Consider the following 15997-nt stretch of genomic DNA (forward strand, 5'->3'; position numbering starts at 1 on the left):
TTGGCAACGCACGCTTTGTCATTCTTTTTAAAGACGGGGATCATATGCGCCTTCTTCCATGCCGCAGGAAAGGTCCTTGTGGAAAGCGATAATTCAAACAACATCGCGAGAGGAGAAGCCAGGGATGAGGCGCACTGCTTAAACACAGAGGCCGGAATGCCATCCGGGTCAGGGGCGAAGGAGACACGAAGATCGGAGAGCGCCTTCTCGACGAGATCCACGTCAATTGGCAGTTCGGCAACATTGACCACACCCTCAGGTGTGTAGGAGAGGCCTGGCTCAAGGCTAGCCGCTGAGGACAGCGGTTCCGCGAACAACCCACCAAAATGTCTGGCAAATAGGGAGCAGATGTCCGCAGGGTTGTCGGCAACGGTGTCGTTCAAATACATAGCGCTAGGCAGACAGCCAGAGCCTCTGCGAGCACCGACGAAACGCCAGAAGGACTTAGGGTGGGAGCGAAGGCGGGATTGCAGACGGTCAACATAGGAACGGTAACGAGCCGCGTTGTAAATTCTATAGGCACTCATAGCGTACTTGAACAGCCGTTTGTTGAATGGCGAGCGACAGCTGTGATAAGCACGCTGCGCCCTATTTCTATCCCTACGCAAGCTTCGTAACGTGCGGTCCGCCCAAGCTGGGCCAGAGGAAGGTTTAAAACGGGGGGTACAGGAATTGAGGGAGGAGACTATGATGTTGTTAAACTGAGACACGGCCAAGTCGACAGATTTACAGGAGGAAAAAAAAGACCAGTCGACTCGGGAAAGGATCTCACCCAATCGATTGTAGTCCGTCTTACGGTAGTTGAAGGGAAAAGGATCGGAGGGGTTCTTAGGTTTAGATACACTACGAGGTAATAAAAGCGTTAGCGCTAACGGCGGGTGGTAGGGGTCAATGTTCACCAGCGCAGAGACCGCCGGCTCCACGGTCAAGGACTGTGAGCAAGTCGAGTTAGCAAGCACTAAGTCTAACATCCTGCCCATGTGATTAGCCACGCCGTTATGCTGCTGAAGCTGAGATTGCAGCAACATCGATAGGAATGCCGAGTTTGTATTCGGCTGTACCCGCGAAACCGGGAAAAAGTGCGACGAGGGGACGGCAGAAGTAGTAGGAGCCGGTGTCCAAGTTAGCGATGGCTGATTAAAGTCCCCAAGAAGAATTATGACATCACTCGCCGAAGCTTTTGCAGCAATGTCACTCACGCATTCGGAGAGTGACTCGAGAGTATCCTCATCTGATGATAAATCCGGTGGTATGTAGATAGCGCCGAGGAAGATACGCAAACCAGTGGGCGGTGAGATTGATACCCATACCATCTCCAGTGTGCGCTGAGTAACGGCGATTTGCGCTGCTTGAAGTTTCGAGGAGCACGCAATCAGAACACCGCCGCCCCTCGATTTGGTGCTGTTTACCGCGGAGCGATCGCAGCGAAATACGTGATAATCGTCGGCGTTGAAGAAGAGGCTGGACGGCAACGATGAATCAAGCCAAGTTTCGGTCAGTACCAGGACATCGCAATTAAAAACCGACGAGGCCAGCCATACTTCCGACGACTTCGACCGCAATCCACGTGCGTTTTGGTAGTATAACGTGCAGGAACCAGAACGGGAAGATGAAGCAACCGGCCCAATACACCGCTATGCGGGCGAGCCGTGCTGCACAGCAGGCAGGCAGAGTGGCGGAGCCCCATCACGCAATGAGGCAGCCTGAGGCGTATCGACAGAAGATGTTAGGCGAGGGACGTTAACAATCGAGGCCGGATGGTGTACAAACTCGCCAAAACGCAGAGCCGACGGCCACATGGAAGCAGATAGCGCAACGGCCCGCAGGTGTATTGGTAAACGGATTTTGAACGAGACAAATGAGAGGCCATCCGTGCTGGCCCCGGCTTTCGTCAACCGATGCACCACTACATCCTCGGTGGAGAGCCGTGTTCTGACGAAGGATGCCACTACGTTATCAGTGCAGGACGGTTTAAAGCCCGACAAATACAACCAAAACCTCCTCACTACAAGGCAGTCTTCAATGCCGGAGCCAGTAGGCAGTGACCCGGTACCAAACTGCAGCGAGTGATTCCGTGTATCCAGTGTATTATCGGCATGCCGAGTAGCTGTTTGTTTCTTTGTCCGAACATCCAGGCAGCTGTCATTCAAAGTAGTGGTAGGCGCGGCTGGTCCGTCCAATGGTGGGGCCACCGCCTGCGGCGAAGCGTGTTGTGTAGTGATAGTGCTCGACGTACTCGCGCGGCCGTGAACGTAATCAGCAACAGTGCTGGCTAAGACAGGCTGCGCACCAACACCGGGTGTTGTTGCAGTCAAAGTCACGATCGAATCTTGCCTCTTCGTCCAGGCCGGTGTATTGGTGGACACAGGAGCAACCGTCTGCGGTGAGGAGTGCGAAGTGCGCGTGCGATTTCCAGCAGAGCGAGAGACGCAACTGGCATTGGAGGTTTTTGAGGATGTGTTGATGTGTGTTCTGGTAGATGAAGTGGAGCCATCTGAGCTTTCTAACAGCGCTTCAACACTGGGTTTTGATGCACTACCGGCCACGATCGACTCCTTCCTCTTCGTCAAGGTCGGCGTAGTGGTGGACACAGGTCGTACGGCCGAGCAGGCAGGAGCAGCCGACTGTGGTGAAGTGAGCTCAGCTGTGAGTGTGGCGTTGTTTGTAATGGTGGTTTCCGATGAAGCGGCGACGCGACGTGAAACAGATGAGATGGATGCAGGTGAACTCACGCCTGGATGAGGTAAGTGAGAGAGCTTAAGCTCGATCTCATTCCACAGTTTGCCGATCTTCTCATCAAGGAGGCGTGAGAGCTCACCAGATGGAGACCAGCTGGGCGCGAAAACATCTTGGCGGCACGGTTCACAAAACCATCTGAGGTTCTGCATGGCTTGCAGCTTCTTCACACAAGATTTACTCAGCTTCAGACACTCAGGGTGAAATCGTCGATTACACGGTACTCCCAGCTGCCAACCACTGCAGTTAACGGAATCGCCGTCAATTTGTAGCGAGCAGACCCCACAGACGGCCATTGCTGCACAACAAGACGCGAAGCACAAACGCCCGAAGCTACGCCACTAATTTCACGGAAACCGCAGGCGAACCACACGTATATGCAGGCGAAATAGCGAATTAAGTGTCTTTCCAGGAAGCCGACGCGGGTGCCACCAACGTTACCGCGCAACGCACTCAAAAACCACGAAAGAATTGGTAAAAAACAGCAGAGCACAGCAGAGAACGTCTTATCAGTGATGTTCCCAAATGTTCCCAAACCAGTTCGAAGTGACCGCACAACTGACGGAAGGGATCAAAAATCATTAAAAATACTGTATGATTACTCAAAGTAAGAACGATATGACAACTACAAAAGTATCCTCCACCTACCTTCAGCTTTCCCATCTGAAAGTGGCCATGCTCGAGCAGCAGCTTCAGGTGCGACACGGAGATCTCGTAGCGCTGGCTTGTCGTCGTGACCTTTCGCGTTTCACTGCCGGCGGCCACCGATGTGTTGCCGGCCCTCGTCGCGATGCTGAGCAGCGAGCGCCTCCCGACCGTGTCCGTGGCCACCGGCCCAACGTCGAGGTTGAAGCTCGACGTTGGAGCCACCGGACCAAGCATCCCGTTTGCGTGGGACGCTGCCAGCGCCATTCGCCGTGGCCTTGTGCTGGAGCTCTCTTCACCCTCCCCCGGGGCCGGCTCCGACGGCTCCTGCTGCTGCTGGGAGGAAGACTTCACTGGCACCTTTTTCTTACCGATACGCTTGCTACTATTGCTAAGGTTGTCCGCACTGCTGGCGGGGCTGGAAAGCTCGGTGGCCTCGGTGGCGCTGGCCGGCAGCGTGACGGACTCCAACCGCGACGGGGCCACCAGCGGCTGCAGGAGCGGCCGGTCGTTGATTAGCCACGTTAGTTTGGCCGCCGGCAGTGACGCGCCGGCGATGCACTTCACCTCCAGGAACTCGTCGGCTCCGTAGTAGGACTTCATGTCCTCGATTCGGGGACCACCGGCTGGCAGGTCGACCACGTGCATCGTCCGGGTGGCAATCTTCGTGTGGAAGGACGGGGCCGCCTCGGTTATCTCGCAGCTGTACCGGCCACTGCTCAGCGGCTCGATACCGTCCAGCACCAGATGGCTGGCGTTGGAGAGGTTCACCTGGCAAGGGAAGAGCGCACAGAAAGAGATGAAAACGGAGTTCGGGGCAAGGCCGGCGGTTCCCGGTTCACTTACGTTCACGCTGATGCCGGCCTTCGGGAAGATCTTGATCGACGGTATCTCCTTCGAGGTGTAGCGGAAGAACTCGTGCTTCCCCTTGTACCACTTGACCGAGTAGAGGTCCTCGTCCGACAGGTCGCACTCGCAGACGAGGGTCGCACTCGTCCCGAGTGGCACCGCCATCGGCACCTTAATGTGCACGCTCTCCAGCCCGAGGACAATGTAGGAAACTGGCGGAAAAGAGAGGGACAGAGGAAAAGACACACACACACATACGATTAATAGAATTACTGAGCATGAAATTGAGAACGATATTCGAGCGGCGTGCGGGTTGGAGATCTCCAACAAAGCCCAATTACGGGCCACCCTCGGGATGGCCGTATATTTGATTAGCACACCCGAGCGCGCCTCCCTGCTGTGTGGGCTGGTGTGGCCTGTCTGTCTACACACACAAAACTGGGGTCGCACAGACAAACAATCACAGCACACGGCGGTTGATCTTGAGCCGCCTGTCTTGAGGTATCGGTATCCGACCTCCGACCGGTGGCAGTGATAGAACAACAATCAGCACGCAAATGGCCCGGTCCCAGACCCAGGCCAGTTAACGGTGCTGTCCTGGCCCCGGTTTTGGCCGCTATGTCCTGTGTGTTCTTTCATGTCCGGGTGCTAGGCCAAGCAAACGAGTAAATTGATTCATTTCCGGTCACCGCGTGTGAGTTCAGCTGTCGTTGGCATTTCCGTGATTCCCGCACACTAGTATTAGTATATGTTGTTGATGGAACCAGGAGCCTAGCCCCGGGCGGGCTAGGTCCCCGTAAGCGACCGACCGACGTCAGCAAATTGTTTCCATTTGTTTGATTTACGTATCTTAAACTTAAACCAAACAATCCCTGACCCTGACCCTGGCGCTGTTCTCGTGCAAACATCTCGTCACCCATAATGGGTCCCCCGTCGCCCAAGAAGCACATGGTCAGCACACGGCCGGAACCGGAATCGTCTCTCTCGTTCTCTCTCTCGCTCGCTCTGTTCAGGCGAACCACCGTCGGCGTCGGCAAGCAACAACTCCATCGTAATTATTTTGGCCCTTCGCGCCCTCTTGCCGGGCCGCGGTTGGATTACGGGGAGGAGTTGAAAATTAAAATAAAATACCCAGCCCGAGGGGGCACCCAGCACCGGATCCGGAAACCGGTCTTTCGCTTAAATTAATTTTCATTCACCCGAATGTGATTCGCACGCAAAAAGCGACCTCTGGCGGCCACGAGCCCCAACGTAGGCGTAACGAAATTTAATGGCTCATTTGAGACGACCAGCGGACCAGAAACGGTGGTCGGTCCGCATTGTCCTGTTGCTGTTGCGCCCAGAGCCCAGAGCCCCGTGGGGTGAGTGGCTGGAAAAAGATTTGGTCTGCAATAGTTCCCCAGCCCCCCGTAGCCTATAAAGGCTCCACCGAGACGTGCCGCTATTTATTTGGTCGCATCTCTCGGGGATTCTCAGATACGACAATCGGCCGGAGATAATCGCGCATCGGACGGAGCGCCAGGCGCTCGTGGCCCGGTTGCGGATCATAAAAAATCGAATTTATTTTGAAGCCCGCGCGGGCTCTCTCTCTCGCTCTGTTTTATCATCCAAATCCGTCTCAAAGTCCCCGAGGTCGGGGCCAAACTATTGGGAGCGACCTTGTGGGAGCTCCCTGTTGGCATCAGCGACTTTCAGCGGATTTCTCTTACCACTGGGCGGTTGATTCTTTCTCTTATAAAATCTCTAACGACCGCAGACGGCAAATTGACGGCAAAATGTAGAAATAGAGGAGTCCCCGGACTGCCCAGATCCTGAGCAGGGTGGTCGCCTGGAGGACCCCCGGGGGAGTGGTTGTGGTTTCGAGGGGCTTTGAAATTAGATGATCGGATCGGATATTGGCAGACATTGGGCCGTCGGATCGAATCAACCTGCCGCCCCGGATTCGGACAGGAAGGTCAGGCCGCCGCCGACGGTGCGGTGCCAAAAGTCTTGCCAAATGAAATGAATTAGTGTGGCCGGTGTGGGTCGGGGATAATAAAATCGATCAGGAGTCTCGATTGCCGCTCGTTCGCTGCTTGTTTGTCGAATCGTTGCACATCGGCCACCGACGTGACTTTTTTTTTTTGGTCAATCGGTTCAAGAGAAGGTAGTTCAATGTAGAAAGTTGCTGCGGAAAAACTTTGTCTTTTGGAAATTTGTTTTTTTTTATTTTTTCTCTTTGAAGTTTCTCTAAACTGAAATTTATAAGCGATCGTTTAGCATACCAGAAGCTGAACGAGAACGCATAAGTATTAGCAGAAAATTACGTTAGTATTACGCAGAAAATTATAAGCGATCGTTTAGCATACCAGAAGCTGAACGAGAACGCATAAGTATTAGCAGAAAATTACGTTCCGGTTCGATCTTATAACCTCAATAACGAAATTATCTTTCATAAAACGTCCAGCCAAAACATTTGGTTTTCCATTTGTAAAATTGGTTTGAAATCAAAATAAACCGTAACATAGATACAATAGACCATTTAATTAAATTACACACAGTGGTTACCGATACTTCTATTTGAACAGCTCTTTTAAATGTTGAACTAACATTAGCCTTGGCTCGGTATTCGACTAAATAACCAATGTTTATGGAAATGAAGGTCGCGTTTATCGTACTTAAGCTGCTGGGCGTAAAAAATCAACAGCGAAACGAATTGATAAACGCAACCTCTCGCTCTAAAAATCCTCTTTTGTATTCGTCATTCACCAAAACCTTCAATCAGAAACCAAAGAAGTGTCTTCTGGGTATGCCAATCGACGTAATCTGAATGATGCATGCAAATCTGGCCTTATTTTCAAAAAGTTTCCGATCCGTAATAAGCCTATTCGAAAAAAAGAATTATATTTTATCTCCCTTGTTCTAGGAAAAGGTGCTCTGGGCAGATATGAGAACTTTTCTCCCACAAGCATCCTAATTCAACATTAAGAAGCAAATCGCAAGCGCATTATGGTCTAGGGAAGCATTTTTTCCACCTTTCTGGGTCGTGTTTACCCGAAAGCCTACCGAAACTTCGTATTGGTCAAGATTTCACACAGCCACACGAAGTCATGCAGTTCCGCCGGGGAAGGTGATATTAAGGTTATCCCCTGGATTGATGAACCCTAGAGTTGCTGGGAAGATCCTACGTTATTAAACAGAATTAATACCTGAGGACTGTAAAAAGTGACAAAACCACACCGTTTGACAATATTGTGTGAGCGCGATAGCATGGATTTTGGGAAAAGAACATCGTTTCACACTAGAGAAGTGTTTGGTGGGCTGAATCTGCACGGCTTAAAAGGCAGAATTTTAATGTCCATGAGTTAATCGAAGTTTGTGATTAATTATTGATTGAGTGTAAAGTTAAATTTTCTTTCTGTTTGCTTGAACTAAACCTTGTTTCGCTAACTGCTATAGACTCAAGTCATTAGGGAGTGTATTGCAAAATATACAATTTCCACTCCACTTCGTGCAACAACGTAAAACATAATAGATTCCGAGTTCTAATTGAATTACCAACCACTAGTTACAGTCATCATCCGAGCGTCAATATAATGTACTAACCACAATGTTATCACATTGTTCGATTCAATTGGACATATTGTATCTATTTGCAGCCCAGCACAATATTGAGCGACTTTATAACAACAAGAAAAAAGTAACTCCCTTTATCCTCGAGGTCGAGGTCTGCGGGTGCAATTGAGTTTATGGAATTCCCTAGCTTCCCGCGACACAAACATGGCCAACGTCAAGAGCTCATACATTTTGTAAACAAGCCAAGCTGCTGATGATGATGTGTGTCGTGTCGTGTGTGTCGAGAGCGTTTACCCTTAAACCCACGAGAAGAGAGTTGATTTTATATGTTTACAGACACACAAACACTTGTGTACTTTGCAATCAGTGTGAAGGATGGATAATAATTTCGGCAGTCGGTTCCGTTCAAAATCGAAGATCAATCCGTAGTTCTTCCTCGAAGTGAACAATTTGTCAATACGGGGCTGGATCGTGTGGACCAAAATGGTAATAACAAGGTATTATCAGAAATCGGACAGCTGGTGATCCTATGCATATAAATTCGAATTCGACGATTCGAACGCGTCGAGAAAGCAAGGAATAACGTTCCCGTACTGCCGTCTGTCATAAGATGCATCGATTCACAGGTCGGTAATTTTGGTCAAACAGTTAGTGGGACATCAAGCTACTTTACACTACCTCCAGAAGTGAGGACCTACGTTAAACGGATAAGTGTCTTTCGATGTCCAGGGAATTTAAATGAGCATTTTAGGGGCGAACATCACGATAAATATAATGAGGCTATGGAGGAACTGAACTGGACAATGGAGAGTTTACGAGGGTGATCTTGAAATTGTCTGAAATGACAACGATACAACCAGTTGAATTCCCAAAAAATTACCAAAAACGCTATTTTATTAACATCTCATAGCACTGGGCTTTGTATAGGTCTCTCTCAGTCAATTCCAGCTTCAGCAGTAATTCTATCCTTTTTATCTCTCGGGCAAACGAAAGCCCTAGAGGACTGAAGTGCACGATGAACAGCACGACTGTTCAGCCTTTTCTTCCTGCATGGCTTCCGAAGCCGACGACGGAATAGGAGCCAATACAACGCCACCTTCTGTTTCGAGAGTTCGGCACGTGATATGAGCAACGGATGAGGCATACGAAGCCGTGCCGCGCCAAGTCTAACACCAGCCAAGCCTGCCTGCCTGGCAACCATCGGCAGTCAATCGGCACGTCTACTTTAAAAGATCATATTCTTCAAAAACACAGCCCACAGCAGCTGGGAGCCGCCGCTGGGAAATTAATCTCTCGATTGGATGGCGGCAATGGCGCGGAACACGCGCCACTCGGGAGCACCCTCCATATTTGGGACCCAACGCCCAGTGCCACAAGAACCACCAGCCAGCCTGCCTGACATTGTGGCGTGGGCCTGCTTTACAGCGAATAAATGTAAACCGTAGGGCTCCGTCCTCGGAGCACAGCGTGGCAAATAAACAAAGCTCGCGATACCTCGGGTGGGGCCAGGACATAAGTGTATTCATGCGCGCCCTGCGTGGATCTCCGGGAAATCCATTCGACAAGGCGCCGGGCGCCCGGTCCCCGGGAAAAGCCGGCTGTTGCTCTCTTCGGCCCATAATGAACTGCGAATATTTGCGCGCATGAAATGCGCCCTCGTGGAGTGATGTTTTTCTTTTAGCTCCCCGCTGTCCCCTTCCCCATCCTACGTCCCTCGCGGGGGCTTGTTTTCGTTGGGCCACGTTCTCCGAACCCGAAGCCACTGGCACCCAGGCTGACTGGAACATGTATATTTGGCAGGCCCCAGGTTTTTGTTGACTCAGTTTCTTCTGGCGCGAGAGCCTGGCGGGCCCAACAATTTTAATATGCTCTAATGTTTGCTCTTTAGCGCGTCGCTCGCTGTGCTGTGCCGCTGGTTGGCCGGCACACAATCTCTGTCAGCAACGACGACGACGACGACGATGACATCGTAACATTTCCCGTCACTCCCTGGGCGCGCCCCCGTCCTGCGACAAATGTGGATCAAATTTCAAAAACACACCAAAGTTCGCCTTCGCATTTGGCGGCAACTTCCTGCGCGCCTGGTGACGTCACCGGCCCCGGGGTCCCCTGGTTCGCGCACCGCTTCCTGGTCCGGGGGATGCTAATAATCATAAAATAAGCATAACCGTGTTTTTTGGCGAGCATGTCACGGCGGGGCGGCCCGACCCGACCGGATGTTATTGATTCTTTGCCTTTTTCCTGACTCCCTGACCGTGTTTTTTTTTCACTTTCCACCGACGGTACGGCCAATCCCACTTCCGGGTCGGGCCGCGTGTTGCTGCCGATCGATCGACTGACAACCGAGCAGCCGACCCAAACGTTCGGTTGGGTTGGGCCCAACCTTTCCGAGGCCCCTCCTGCACACACTAGACACTCGTACGGTGCGGTTCGGTCGTAAAACGGAAGAAACTGCCAGCGTATGCAAAATCCCTGGCCCTGCCCCTGGTCGAAACCTGGCAAGAAGGTGGCCTTCGGCACCGGTTTTTTTTATTGCCCTTAACACAGTCCCCGCTTTTTAATGTGCTTCCCGGCGGTGGCAGCGGGCGCGGGTGCGGGGTACCCGGGGCGACGGTTATTTGCTCGAAATGTCACAAACTTTGGCAAGGAAGACTGTGCCGAGGCGCCTGGTGGGTTGCATGTGTGTGAGTTGCTACCCTCATTATGGCCACGCCGTTGGCCTACCCGCCCGCCGATGGGAAATTGGGGTCCTTTCCACACAACAAATGGGCCGCCGCCGCCGCCGCCGACTTCTGCAGAGCCCAGAGCGGTGGATGCGAGGCCCTGCGTTTTTTTGTGGTTCGATGTTGGCCCCACTTTTCTCTTGATCACTGCGCTTCCGTTCACACGCGACGCCTTTTGCGCGCCTAGCGCCATCCCGAGAACGTACTTCCGGTAATGGTTTTTTAATGAACTCCAACCGTATTGAGAGAAGCGAATTGATAACGGTCCTCCCACTTGCCTTTTGTTATCACACACACACACACACACACACATCCTAAGAGAACATAAAATTCTTCCAGTTTTCGGCAAGATCCGGCCGCGACAATCGGATTGAGCCGAATCGCACTCTTTTGCCCACAGACCAACTGGCAATTGCATTATCTGATCCTGATCGATACAGCCATTTTGTGGCCCGTCTCGAATCGTAAAGCTCAAGGTCGTTAGCGATTGGGCGGGAAACGACTCTCAACGATAATCGCTCTCACTCTCTATCGCGGTCCCGTTTTACTCTGGCCCTCTGTGTCTGACGGCTCGCTGTTGCTTTTTTTTATGGAAAATTGATCCCTCAGGTCTGAGACGGCGAAGAAGTCGCGCGCGAGCGGAGTCATAAATATGGCTACTTGATCGAAATGGTGTGCCGCCGCCGCCCTGCCTGCGTGCCGGAAGTACTCCAAAAACGCACAGAACACAACCCCAAATCCCACCGCGAGACGCCACATGAGAATGTTTATTGACATCGTAAAGATAATGTCCCAATTGGTAAGGCAAGCAAATGTGGCAAGTTGGCGGCGACGGCGGCGGCGTTCGAGTTTGGCGGGTTTGACACTTCACCGCACACGCACAGTCGGAGACTTATTTACATTCGCATACGGTTCGCGCCACGGTTTCGAACTGTTCGGGACCATTTTTTTCGTCAAACGTCAGACGTGTCCTGCTGGCGTATTGATGCGCGCGAACCAGAAATTGACGACGACCGAAGCTGGGTCTCAGTTCGCGAGCGTTATGCAAAAAGCATAGAACATTAAACAAAAACAACCGCTCCCCCTGGGGCGGTCGCAGTTCAATGACAGTTGTTTGCGAGTGTGCAAAGGTTTTTTGTCGCAGCGGAAAAGGGTTCGCGGCGCCGTTCGCTGAGAGGGAACGAAGGCAGTACGAAGCGGACTACTGTAGGCAACAAATAGCAGGACTTTTGAAAGCAATTCTTTTTGTACAGGGTGTTTCTTTAACGATGCATGATTTCATTTGGTTATAAAAAAGGGGGGAATATTTTTTATTGGTTGAACATTTATTTGAAAGGTTTATTACTTCCATTTATTTGGGAAAAACCATTTTGGTAAAATGTTTACCACGATTGACTTGGCTTGGTAGCTTATTCGGTCGACCTATTTTTGAGTACATTTTCCATTGTATCTGGTCCTATTTCGTCAATAGCAACTTGGGTTTCGGTCTTATGGTTGTCAATAGCTGCTGGTATGTTCGCACAACATAAATATTGATTGTAGCTGTCACTGTATGGCACGTAGCGCCGTCCTGTTCAAACCAAACGCCGTCCAAGTTCTCAGCTTCAATTTTGCCGAAAAACCAAACAGCCAAAATCCGCACTAAACAGTCACTCGTTGTGGATGCATTGGCTTCTCTTGCACGATGTGTGGGTTTTCCGAACCACAATAGTGCTTATTAACATAGCCACCGAGGAGGAAATGATCTTCAATGAAATGTGCTTTTGACGAATGATTTGGTGACATACCACTTTGGAAATAAATTGTTCATATCAGGTTGGCTAAAAAGTAATCCATTTCTATTCGTTTGTGAGTTACAGGGTGTTAACAATGAAGGTTAACGCGGAGAAAATTCTGTACATTTTACATTTTTTGTCCGATAAAGGCGAAAACTCAAGCTAGGCCACTGAAATTTTGCATGGTGTTCATGGTGCCGATACTCTAACAGCTAGCTGAGTGAAATTTTGGTTTCGTTGACACGTTTCAGTTATTTTTGATGTTAAAGCCTAGGCAGACATGTCATCGAAAATGTCGATAAAATCACAGAGCTAATCAAAGTTGGTCGGCATGTTAGTACTCAGAACATCGTCCAGGAGCTAAAGATCAATCATCAAACAGTTTTAAGCCATTTGCGTAAAGCTGGATTCACAAAGAAGCTCGATGTTTGGGCGCCACCCTATTTACACCAAAAAACATGATGGCTCGAATTTCCATCTACACAATTTTGGCTAAACGGAATGAAATCGAACCATTTCTTAAACGGATGGGTACTGGGGATGAGAAATGGCTCACTTACGACAATATTGTGTGAAATCGGTCGTGGTCTAAGCGTGTTGAAGCAGCATAACCTGTGGCCAAACAAGAAATAACGGCTAGGAAGGTTCTACTGGTAGGAAGGTTCTATTAGGAAGGTATATGGTGGGACTTGAAAGGAATCGTTTATTATGAGTCGCTTCCGTGTGGCTTAACAATAAATTCAGATCTCTACTACCAACAACTGCACGGTTTGAAGCTAACAATTGACCAGAAACTGGGGAAACTAAGGGATAATTGGCACTTTACAGGCACAAATGGTACTTTTGAAACAGTGCTCATCGATTCTACCAGAATTCTTGTATTCCAACAGAGCTCCAAAGGTCTAGCAATCGTGCGGTTCCGGCCACCAATTTATAGCGTCACCAGTGAATGCGGTTGGTCAGCTTCGCTACCTCGAGCGTTTCTTGACTTTCATTCAACAATGTACACCGTTTATTTGGGCCCATTCCAGAGCTTATTCTTGGTCGTTTCTTCGGACATTGTTCGAACCATGGAATTCTTGTTTGATAGTTTACAAAACGTAGAAGACCACACAAAGCGCAGAAAGGTCAGCAACAGAAAAGGTATGCAGACCAAGGTTGACCAAGGTTTCTGGCCGTGATTTGTTAGCTAGCCGACCTTCATTTACTTGTTATGTGGAGGGTTCAGAAGATGACTCTGAAAGTAAGCTTTTCAGTGTATCTAAATGCGAAACTCTTGGCGAAATCTGTAATATAGCCTGTTCGTTGACGGAGAAACTATTGAGCAGCATTATAGGGAAGGACCTCAGGGTGTGTATCATCAAGAGACTTAACACATACATAAAACAGTGTTCGTTTGTAATGAAAATTTTAATTCAATTTACTTTGAAAGTTCCCGGCATTCTTTGCCCACAGTAGTACTTCAAAATGCATAGCGGGCCCCGGTTGGTGGCGAAATAAATAAATGCGACCGTTTAGTGCACTCTCTATATGCGCGTTTTTTTCACGAAACACAACACACTTTTTCCTCGCTTTTAACTTATTTCCATCAAACGTTCGCCAACCGGCATTCCGCTGTGGAGTGTGTACCAGCCAGTGGCGGAAGTTCTAAAACTCGATGGCGCTTTGTGATCGAAAACATGTTTTTGATCCGACGGCGCCTGACCGTCGTACAAGTGGCCGGTTTGGTTTTTATCACGTGCAGTTGTGCGACCCAAAAGCAATCAAACAATAATTACGTGACGCTTCCCGCAGCGGCAACAGCAGCACCACGCGAATTCTTTGATGAGTATTCCAACGAAGTGACGAGCGGGGAGAGTGCTTCAAACGAATAAAAAAAATATGTCACGAAATAACGTTGTAAATGTTATGCATTGAACGGCACCCGGTGCTCGGACCCCGGTAAGCACTCGTATATTAATTTGCATGCCTCCGGGCAACCCAGTTAGCAGCGCAGGCCGCCCAACGCCTCGGGCATGAAAAGCCTTGCGGGCGGCAATCGAACAAAACCCACAGAGGCCTCCCCCGACACACACACACACAGAGAGACACGGCTAAAACGGTCATAATTTCCCTCCGGCCATTTCAAATAAGCCTCATGAAAATTCATTTCGCTCTAATTGTCACCTCGCTCGCCGGCATTAGGAGAAAATAATTAACAATTAAAGAACGAGTCTAATTCCGGAGCGCAGCGAGTCCGAGCCCCATCGTCGTCGTCTTCAACGTTGCCAGGACAACGAAAAAAAACCGGCTTCACCGGCTCAGGCTCAGCAGGCCTGCGCCATATTTCCGACCGAAACCGAAAATAGTGCCTCCTCCGGCAGGCCTCTAGGGCTCTTGGGCAAGAAAATGGCTCGCAGCTCGGATACAACCGGACAACGGCACTAGCAGGCCAATCCCGGGCGGCTGCCCGATGGCTTCCGGCAGCAGCCGGGCGAAGGGCGTCGGCGTCCCGGAACGGAACCGGATGATAAATGCACGATGGATAGGTGTTTTCTGATTCTGGTCTCGTCTGATTTACGTCGGAGCACACGTCGGAGGCCCCGGCCGCCGGAAGGGGGAGCCCTGCCGGAGCGGCGCGGTGCCATTCGTGGAGCGTCCTGATTTAATGAATGTTGATACAGCAGATGTTCGCCCCCCGGGCCAAGGTAAACGGAAGCGAAGATCCTTCCGGATCATACACACACACACACTCGGAATCGAATGCTCGAATTACCTCCCGAAAGGAAAGGCTTCATCGTCCATATATCACAACACTCATACACAGGCAGACAGTACAGACCGGGCCTCGAAGCTTAGCTAATACAGTTCCACAGCGATAAGTAGTGGAGGATTGCACTCTTCGGGGCGCACTCTTTAGCGAATCCGTTTGATTCCCGCTCCGAGTGGCAAGAGCTTTCGGCGCGCTGCCACGTATAAGAGCCAAAGGAAGCAGTTCGTCCATGCTGTCAATTGAAACGTGCTTCGACGGGGCCGGTCGCCGGCCTCTCGGGAAGAATTGAAACATACTTTCATCAATTTGCTCCACTTATGCCCAGTTATCGTACAGTTTGTGTGAAGAGAACTGCGAGCTTTCCCTATTATTTTCAAATCAATGGCCCCATTTAGAAATTGTATCTTCGGATCTGAAAATGGTGGTGCAAATTTAGACTTAACGAATAGTTTTTCATCAACGGGGGAAGCTTCATTCTCGGCCATAGGTTTAGTCAAAAGAATGCCTCTACCGTAGGCTACTCCTTGTCTACCTTGAAGTACACGGATTTATGTTCAAAAGAATGGCTCATCTTGTGGTTTTCTCATCTCCAATCCATCAATCAGCCGTGGCTGTTGGTTTCTTCTAGCTACGTCATGTGCCACCGATCGATACAGGTATTCGCGTCCGGAAGAACGACAATGTTTGAAGAACGTCACGTGGGCAGCCCATTTTTTCGACCTTCCCCAGTCGGTCTCAACCACCTGAGCAGCTTGTGACGTGGTTAAATTACTTTTTCGTGATTTAGCTCATTGATGTGGCGTGTTTCTCCAATTCTTGATTCATTCTCGGATCAATACAACTGAATGGTGGTTTAACTCTCTCTTTCATAAAGCTCATCATAGGTCACGACTCAGGTCTTGTGCAACCGCGAGGCTCATCACTCACCATTGCCCAAATCCTGTCAAGAATGTGGTTTGTGT

The 15997-nt window shown here is 50.2% G+C and overlaps 1 protein-coding gene across 1 annotated transcript in view; it reads right to left on the minus strand.

The window, feature by feature from the left end:
- Positions 1-15997, minus strand: part of LOC128278818 (uncharacterized) — a 48578-nt gene that overhangs the window by 13527 nt on the left and 19054 nt on the right. Inside the window, exons 2-3 of the mRNA XM_053017544.1 lie at positions 4228-4442; positions 3385-4152 (exon numbers count right to left, since the gene is read on the minus strand). Coding sequence (XP_052873504.1) covers positions 3385-4152; positions 4228-4442 — 983 coding nt within the window. The remainder of the gene's footprint in view (positions 1-3384; positions 4153-4227; positions 4443-15997) is intronic.

This window comes from Anopheles cruzii, chromosome 2 (assembly GCF_943734635.1).
Source record: "Anopheles cruzii chromosome 2, idAnoCruzAS_RS32_06, whole genome shotgun sequence".
In the NCBI taxonomy this organism is placed as follows: domain Eukaryota; kingdom Metazoa; phylum Arthropoda; class Insecta; order Diptera; family Culicidae; genus Anopheles; species Anopheles cruzii.